At 41.3% G+C, this 9,160-nt stretch overlaps 1 protein-coding gene across 1 annotated transcript in view; it reads right to left on the bottom strand.

Moving 5' to 3' along the window:
• LOC118410799 (cell wall protein DAN4-like) overlaps positions 1 to 9,160 on the bottom strand; it is a gene marked incomplete at its 3' end in the record, with an annotated part of 12,187 nt that continues 3,027 nt past the window's right edge. The window contains 2 exon segments of the mRNA XM_035812624.1: positions 1 to 500; positions 759 to 962. Coding sequence (XP_035668517.1) covers positions 1 to 500; positions 759 to 962 — 704 coding nt within the window.

Below are 9,160 nucleotides of genomic sequence, written 5' to 3'. Positions count from 1 at the left end.
GCCTGTATTATTAGAGGCTTGCGTCGTCGTCATCACTTTGGTCGTCATCATATCCGTGGCTCGGTTCTCTGTAGTTGATGATGCACCTGTAGTGGTTGTAGGTTGTGCGGTAGACGACATCATTTCTGTTGAGGTCATATTTTCGTGGACTGCCAATGACTGTGTCATGTTGACGGGACTAGTTGACGTTACCATGGGGACAGTGGTTGCCATGATACCAGTCTCGTTCACAGTGGTTAGCATGCTTTCAGAGACATTGGACGTTGGTGTCGTGCTGTCTGCTGCGGTCACCAATGCTGTTGCCATGGTAGTCGAAGCTATCGTGGTTGAAAGTACTGTTGTGTGGTCGGTCTGAGTGTCCGTGACTGTTGCCATAGAAACGTTCTCTGTTGTGTTTGAATTCTGTGATATAGTACCCGTGGCTTGAGTAGGCCCTGCGTCTGTCAGTAGTATGGTGGTGGTCACGAGCGGTGATGTTGTCATGACAGCTGTCGTGACGTCTGGAACACAACAGCGTGGATGAAACTTCAATAAAAAAAAATACAACCATAGAACCAGTATTTGTTTAGGTTTTTATCTGTATTTGTATCAATTTTCTGGCCATCTAATACTGATGAAGTTTAAGTCATGTTTTTGTAAGTGATATCACCGGAGTCGTTTAGTATATATAATGTTGATTTCTATATGCATGCATTTCTGGCTAAAACTTTTACATTGAATATTTTCTACATAATCAGAAAATGAATTCTTTGTCTTACCAGGGCCCTTTGGTGATGTCATCTCATTTGTTGTATTGGTCATGTCTTGCGTCATACTGCCAACTGTTGCATCACTTCCTGATGACGTCACGTTACCTGTCATTGGAGAAGACGAGGAGGCCTGCATTGCCGTGTTGAGTGGTGTGGCGGGTGTGGTCGTTACCATGGAGACGCTATTTGTCGTCACTGCTGTGCCATTGGTGCCTGTAGGAGTGATATTTGTGTTACAAATTTTCTGTAACTACATAATAGGGGGGGAAGTTTTTCTCTTCTTAGTTGCTGAATCTTGTGTGGCCACCAAGTTTAACCTTTTTAACCATTCATGTGAAAATAGATAAAAAGGTCGGTTCAGCATGCAGTACCTACAAGGTTCGAAAGACGTCTCTGTTTCAACGTCTTTAATGCATGAGTCCCTGGTGTTTTTGATGATTAATCATGTTACAGATACATCCTGTGTGGCCTCGGAAATTGGCCCACACATATGTACTTTTTAAGAGTCACGTACAGTAGGTATGACTTGACACTATTATCACAAGATAAGCCTAGCCTCTATAGCAGGCTTTGCACACGAAACCAAGCCTATATAGCAGGCTTTGTATACGAAACATGGCTAGATGAGCCTAGCCATTATAACAGGCTTTGTATACGAAACCTGGCTAGATGAGCCTAGCCTCTTTAATAGCAGGCTTTAGATTGTGACTGGACTACATGTACACGAAACCTAGCTAGGTGAGCCTAGCACCCATAGTAGGCTTGTGACTAGTATACACGGAACCTTCCGTAGAGGCTATCATGTCTCTGTGCCAAGCCCCTCCATACACATAGTAGACTTCGTTGCTAGTATGATACACGGAGTCTCACCATGGAGGCTATCTGTACCCCCGAAAAATAGACACTTGTCGTTGCTTTAATAGAATAACAGAAATTCCAACGTAACAACGTTATGTTAAACTCGGCATGTAGAGCTCCTGGTCAACATAACAGGCTTCCGACCTGCTATTCAATCACTTCCTACAAGGCCAAAAGGGTCCCTTATCTGACAGTGGCCTTTGTGTGGGCTTCCTCCTGAAGTATTTGACATGCGTGACTTAGAAAAAGGCATTTCTGCAGGTAGAGACCGTGGAGACAATGTCCCGGTTGTACTTGAGGACGACTTCAAACGATGATGTCACCGGAAAGTCACGTTCGTTCGTTGTTGGACCCTTATTATTTGTCCAAACATCATTACGTCCATGTTCTCTTCCGAAAAGAGTATACGAAGGATTAGACCGGTTGTTAACCTTGTGACGTTTACATAGTAGTACTGGTGGGTAGAAAGAACGTATACATTAATCTATTCATTTGCCATTTAATATCAAGTAAAGGTAGTCCGAAGAGGTTATTGTAGTTTTGGTGGCAGTTTGTCGTTATCAACTGCTTGTTATTCACTTTGTCTTGGAATTGGACAGATCCCTGTCAGTTCTTGATTTGTACCTGCCCAACAGGTCAGGCGCCCTGTTACACCTGGGTGGAGTGGGGAAAGTCGTGTCAAGTGCCTTTCCCAACGTCTGAAAATAAGTATTCGTAATGGAAGCCACCCTTCAACACGATATGTTGTCTTTAAAGATTATGTACCTCATTCTGGCGCTTCTGGCTGCCACCTGCCTGAAAATCATAGTATTCATAGCAAGATATATCAACTGATGCAGTTCCAAAAAGGACAGCTAGGGGTCCCAAGTAACTCAAGGCCTACTGAAATATGACAAATTTTGCAGATGACATTCTATAAGCGCACATGCAGATCAAAAAGGGTCACCACTGTGGTGAAAGTCATAAAAATGCCTGCGTCTGACAGGAAACTATGTTGCGCATGCTCTGAACGGCCATTTCTTCATCTTTGTGAACTTTAGAACGTGACCCCAAGTTCGACACTCACATAAATTTCTCCTTCAAGTTGAACGAACTACAATCAAAACTTTCGGGGATATTTTGAAACGAAATCTGAGTCAACCCCCTTCTCTTTTTTTCCAGCTGTTGTTGATCTGAAAACGTTTTTCCTACTTGGCCTTTCTCAATGGTGAGGTTAAGACGTATTGTTTGTGTTCAGGATCAGAGGCTAGGCCTGGAGTCGCCTTGGTAAGGGCGAGGTGCGTGAACGAATTGACAAGCGGATCTCTTTCTTCAGCTGTGAGAAATATCACCAAGTTCAAGTACGTTTGGTGACATATCGCGTTGGGGGGTTTTCTTGGCGAGCGTTGCTTAGAATTAAACATTAACGTTCATTAGAGAGGTAAATACACACTTCATAAATTATTCCACCATCTGTTGTTTTTTCTTCATCATTTTATGATTGGCGTACTAATACGAATACGAATACCATTTGGTGTTTTGACGTAGTCTCTATTCCAAACCTCTTTTCGGACTTAGAATAGGAGAAATTGGTCAAAACAGAGAGAATGTCGTATCAAAGGATATCTTGGATATTTACATTCAAAAGAGAGGTCTGGAAACGATTTGGTTTTATCAAGAATCATATGATATTTTCCAACACGTTGTCAAGAAAGCCGCAAATTCGTCTTGTTGGATTCAAGGCGTAGGCAGCAGAAAGGTCAGGGTCTTGAAACGATATCAGGCGTCTGAGAACAAAAGGCGCCTAGCTTAGTCGTGTTGCTGGAAAATTCTCTTTCTCCTCCAAAGCCACTTGCATGGCGATCTACGATGCATTTTGATCGGCTATGTCCGAGAAAAGGAATACTCTAAAGCGTGGAGAAGTGTTCCCTTTTTGTTTGAATACTTCCGAAAATGTATTGATCATAGAAAAGTGAACAGAATACAGCCATTGCTGCATGTATACATCTTACTCCATGACTAGTTGATGGATTTTTAGATTCAGCTAGTGTCTGAGTTGACAAAGACTAGTGTATAAACTTGCCTTTGACCTGTACTTTTTTTACCACAACGTGGTGGCATTTTACTTCCTTTGAAATTGCATCTAAGAAAATACTATTTTCTTCTGCCACATTCTAATTTCTTGTGATATCAGGATCTCTACAACTTACATCCCCAACATTTCCACCCTACCCCGATATATCCCGCATTACGTCGCATTTGAAAACATAGTACCTGTTGACTTTGTCAAGCAATACCTATCGGAAAGTGGCCTTCTCTTTGTCGGTTTAGTTTGCCTTTTCCTCCAAGTGTTTCCCTCTAGCCTTTTCATGTGCCCTGTTCCCACACTTTTCCCACCATACTTGTTGTATCGCACATCCGCTAGTTGTCCCAGACCTGTGTGTATAGCATAGTTTGTATGTCCACAGAGCCAGTTCCCCTGCTATTTTCCCAGGGTTTCTGTCTACATGACGAGTTGTGGTCTATGTTAGCCCTTATCCAAACAAATGCGACTAAAGCTCGCCCTTTGTGATTCCTAAGTGGGAGAGGTCCCGACAAGAAAGGGGGATAGATTAACACACTCTGTGGGACTAGTTCACAATGGACAGGCTTTAGAGTTAGGTTGTGATGAGATAAGTTTAAAACAACGAGTGGAGTTTACTCTATATTTAAACGGTGACATTGCGATATTGACAAAAGCGTCCAAAAGGAGTCGAAAAAGATTTGAATCTAGCTACGAATTGATTTCAAAATACAACAAATAAAAAACGAACTTCACAATGTGACAACTTCTTGGTGGTCCCTATAATTGTTTTCCACATTGACCCAAGCAATAAGAAACCAGTCTATAATATGATGACATCTGTCTACTCTGACCATTTTCTTTGCGTTCCTTAAGTAATCTCTGTATAGACGCTTTTGACAACAGGTAAATATTGCATGCGGTGCTGTTTTAGTAAGCTTTACTATTCCTATACAAGACGACAATCATATATAATGGGTTTCTTATTCCATTGTTGTTGCACAATGACTGTGAAACTATAGACACACTGATATGTTTGTTATACATTAGCCACATTGGCGGATATACCCTGCCCTATCGCACCGGTTGTTTTAAGGTGTTTGTATCGTTTCTTGACAGCTAACCCCTTTACAAATTGTTTTTCCATACCGCGGTATTGTCAAATGTAATTAAATCCATCAATGTTACGTTAGGCTGCTATAAATATGCTGATGCTGATACCAATATCTCTGTGGGGGGGGGGGGAGCTCCAGGTATTATCCACAGGCGCCAAACCTCTACACGTGTACATAAAAGAACCCAACACACAAAGGGAAGAGTAGAGTGCTAGGCTAAGAACGTGCACAGGGGCCAAACGGCATTGCACGACTAACAGCCACATTTTTAATTTGTAAAAAGTTGCTTTAGTTGAGTTTACTTGAGTTTTACCTACCTGCCTATCCACGAAATTAGGTCAGAGGGTATCTGATAAGTGTTTGTTTTAGCTAAGCCCAATTCATTACGAAACCCAATAAGATAAGATCATTACAAGACTCCGAAATGGATACTACTTTGTCAGTGTAAATAAGGGTCGGCATTAGCTCTTGGTTGCTGGGCAAATTAATTCTTATCAATGGGTAACATTTCGGCTGTTTTCCTTGGGTTATTGATAAGTTTTCTTCGTTATTGGCGACATGTCATGGGTTTCGAGATTCGAACCCAGTACCCCTGAATTCTGGGTTAGTGCCCTGGTTGTCTAGCTCAACCTAGTACATATTTGTTCACCAATCTGATGAAAGTAATAACGGATATTTCAGGTTGAGTTTATTTTGTATCAAACACTAACAAGCGTTTTTTTCTTCCTTGGACCACCAGTCGGTTTATTGATATACCATAAACTTTTGTGCTTGCATCGAACAAACGGCTTTTGTTTGCGCCCCTGTGTTTGGTGTTGACACGCGGGGACACCTCGCAGACAGGTGTGTTCTCCAGGGTGACCTGACAGCGACCTTAGGGAGGGTAGTGGCCTTGGGGAGGGCACATTCTACAGTGTTTGGGGCAAAATAGTTGTGTGTTTGGGGAGGGGGGCATCTTCAAAATAACTTGATTTGTTCACCATTATTCTTACAAATTGCATGGATTGCTTAGAGTAGTTAGACCGTAATTCGAATTCATATACAATTTGAAAGAAGATTTGGAACATGAATTTGAAAGTGACAGACTGTTTCCAGCATTCCTGGCAGGCGTGAAATACGTCACATTGCAACAACCTGTTTCCACAAAACGACCCGGCATTCTTTGCGCGTCCGGTTCGCCATATTTAGACGTCGCCTCATAAACTACAAGGCCATGGAGTGGTATATGCACAGGCCTGTTGTTACTAACACGTAACATCGCATTTAGCAAACTTAAAGCCCATTATATTAAAGGAGCAAAATCGTCTTCACATACTGCTTCATTCTTTAAAGAAAGCGAAATGGATATAGATAAAATGCACGAAAATTTACTTATTTTCGAACAGGTTCAATCATACTCAGACTTACTCCACTACTTTGCTCTGCAATTCAAGTTAGAGCTCTGGATACTAGTAATTGACATCAATTTCTTTTCTTCCTCCTTTCTCTTCAGAACACTTGTCACAAGTGGTACCGTATTCGATAAAAATAGGTCAAAGGGGACAAGACGACAATAGTAGGGGCCTGGTGGTGAAGTGGAAATGTGTCACTTTCAAGAGTTCCTTATCGATTCAGCTTGAAGTATATTGTGTAAAAAATGCTTACGGGTAAATAAAACTACACACGCTTCACTACAAAACAGAAGGACTGCTTTCGTTTGGGGTATGAGTCTGTGAAAGTGTGGAAGGTCACCTAATGTGTAAGCTTTTAATAAATGTATCTCTTCTTGGACAGTATGCACACGTCTTAGCTACAAGGTGCTAGAATTGCGTATGACGTTTTCATCTACCGATTGCATTATCAATTTCAGAATATTGGATTTACCACTACCTAAAATGCGAAACGATATTTACAAGAATATCAAAGGAGAAATATCAAACAATAAAGCTAACAGTTTGAATATTGACCGGGTTGATGGATTGCGCGGAGGTAGAATTACTGCACGGTATCTATGTAAACAATTGGATACGTTGCGGTAAACAGACAATTTACGTACCTGCTTGTTTATGTATAAACAAGTGCACAGGGCGTAACTCCTGGGTATTACACAGGGCTTCCTGTACTAGTGTTCGTTCGTTCGTTCAGTGACCCTTGCAGTACCTAGTCACACATAGCGTTTTCTTACAGGGAGGGGTTGCTAGTCTCCCTCCCCATAACGTGCGCATAGGTACCTTCAATGCAGTACGAATACTTGTTACAAAAACTCTCAGTTACTACTGTGGTAATTTACAATATGACTCTTACTATGAGTCATGTTGCAAATTACTATAGCTTTATTACCAATGCGTGGGACCGATTAATCTGATAGATACGCCTTGTAGTCAAACACTTGTCTGCCCCATGTGATGTAATCATGGCAATATTACACCCCGAAATTAAACACTCCAGAGTCTGCTCGCTTTGAAGTCCAACAACTGGCGGCTTGTATGATATATTAGATATGTGCCATATATTCTCTAGAAGTAGTCTTGGGTCGACTAAAATGCCGAGAATACATTTCCGTTCGGTTATGTAAACGTCCAGTACAGGTCCGAGTTTTTGAGCGAATTCTGCTTTAGCGCATGTGGTAAGGATTTCAAGGGTTTGACAGGTGATTTTTAAGATAAAGGTGGCGAAATATTCTCGATGTATGTTAAACATGGCACTTCAAGGTCATGTGCTAGCACCTTTATAGGGGCGGAGTTTTATGGAGGTCTAGTAAAACGGTGATGATGATAAAAACGGTACTTTGCACCGCTTTAGGTGAAGGTTGATGTAATTAAGAAATCTGATCAAGATATATAATCCCATATAAATGTTGGGTGTGTACGAGCCTTTACCATTTTGATCGTCAGCCGGTCACTAACGATCCAAGTCAAACACTGAAGTCGTAGCTATAACTATTGGTAGTCGATACGCACAGCTACCAAGAATCTGATTTACTTAATTAACTATTACGTGTAATTTGCTATTATAGATCTTGAAGTCTATAATCATATTTATCATGTGTAGCGTGGTCTTATAAACTTGACTTCTTCATGTCATGACAGCACTTCTCCAGAGGGTTTGGTCACATCGTACAATCTTTGTACGGTCGAAAAACTGTCGAGGACATTCTTGGAATTCATGTGTTCTACAAACTTCAACTGTATTGTGAGGGGTAAGGTTGTCTTAGATCCTGGTCGGTTATTGGTTCTGTCATATCCTTTTCTGAAAGTTCTACGGCATTAAAATCGTGCCACGGCTTTCGACGAATGTGACCGCGCGATGAGGACAACACCCGAACTAAGGGTGCTCGTTGTCGAGGACATGTAAACAGTGTTTCACGGATACGGAGGGCTGCAGGCTTCCAAGGAATGCAGAATTCCACTGTAGCTAAAGATTTCCAAGGCGGCCGACTACTTAGCACCTTCTAACAATCTTTAAATGCAAGCATTTATATCTCCCAAAGTAGCTGACGCGATAAAGACTTGATTAAGCTAAAACTTAAAGCAATTTGTCCACAACAATATTTGGAGATACGAATTAAAGGGAAAGCGCCGACTACGGTGATATCTCTGTTGTATAAGACGTTTTACAGATAAGACCCATGTGAAAGCGGGAAAGAGAAAGGGAAACCCAAACAACTGATAATGAACGCCAATATTTGCGGTTTCCATTATTTGATCCTTTGAGAAATTTGTTTCTAAATCAGAAGGGGAAGGAAACTTCATTCGGAGTAGAGATTCTTGCTACAAGGAAGGCAAAGACTTCATTCATTGTATCTTTTGCGAGAGACATTTGCTGATACGTTACGGAGATGCACGGGTACTTTAATCATGTCCTTCTGTTGTCACAGACGACAAGGAAGTGTTCTTAAGGGTCAAGGAGAATTAGACATGAAATCTCGCATAAGGACAACAATTTACTACAGTATACACCTCGTGATGGGAGAATTGGCAAGGATCTGACAGTTCTTTATAGATATAGACTGCTGTATGTCTAAGTTGGAAACAGAAGAAATGTCTGTTGAGATTTGTAATAGTTACATGTGGTCTTATACTCAGTGAGATAGCTACGCATGGTTTGAAGCGGGGACAGTGACACGTCCATTTGTTACGTCAATCAAATTATGCTCTAAATGTAAATGTATCCCCGTGTGTGAATGAAAAGGGATGGGAGTCATTTAGGCAGTGACATCAACCTGTGCCTTAAACGTAACCACATTATTACAATTAGTATATACTAGGTACAGCCAAACCTGTTTATTGTGACCACTCGAGAGACTTTAAAATTGGTTACAGTAGATAGGTGGTTGCATAAATAGGGTTAATGCAAAAGGTCAAGGGCCAAAGGTGATCATTATGTAGAGGTGTCACCTGTATGTACAGTTAAAGGTA

This window comes from Branchiostoma floridae, chromosome 3, assembly GCF_000003815.2.
Source record: "Branchiostoma floridae strain S238N-H82 chromosome 3, Bfl_VNyyK, whole genome shotgun sequence".
In the NCBI taxonomy this organism is placed as follows: domain Eukaryota; kingdom Metazoa; phylum Chordata; class Leptocardii; order Amphioxiformes; family Branchiostomatidae; genus Branchiostoma; species Branchiostoma floridae.
Note: the sequence above shows the minus strand (reverse complement) of the source record. Positions and strands in the feature narration are given on the sequence as shown.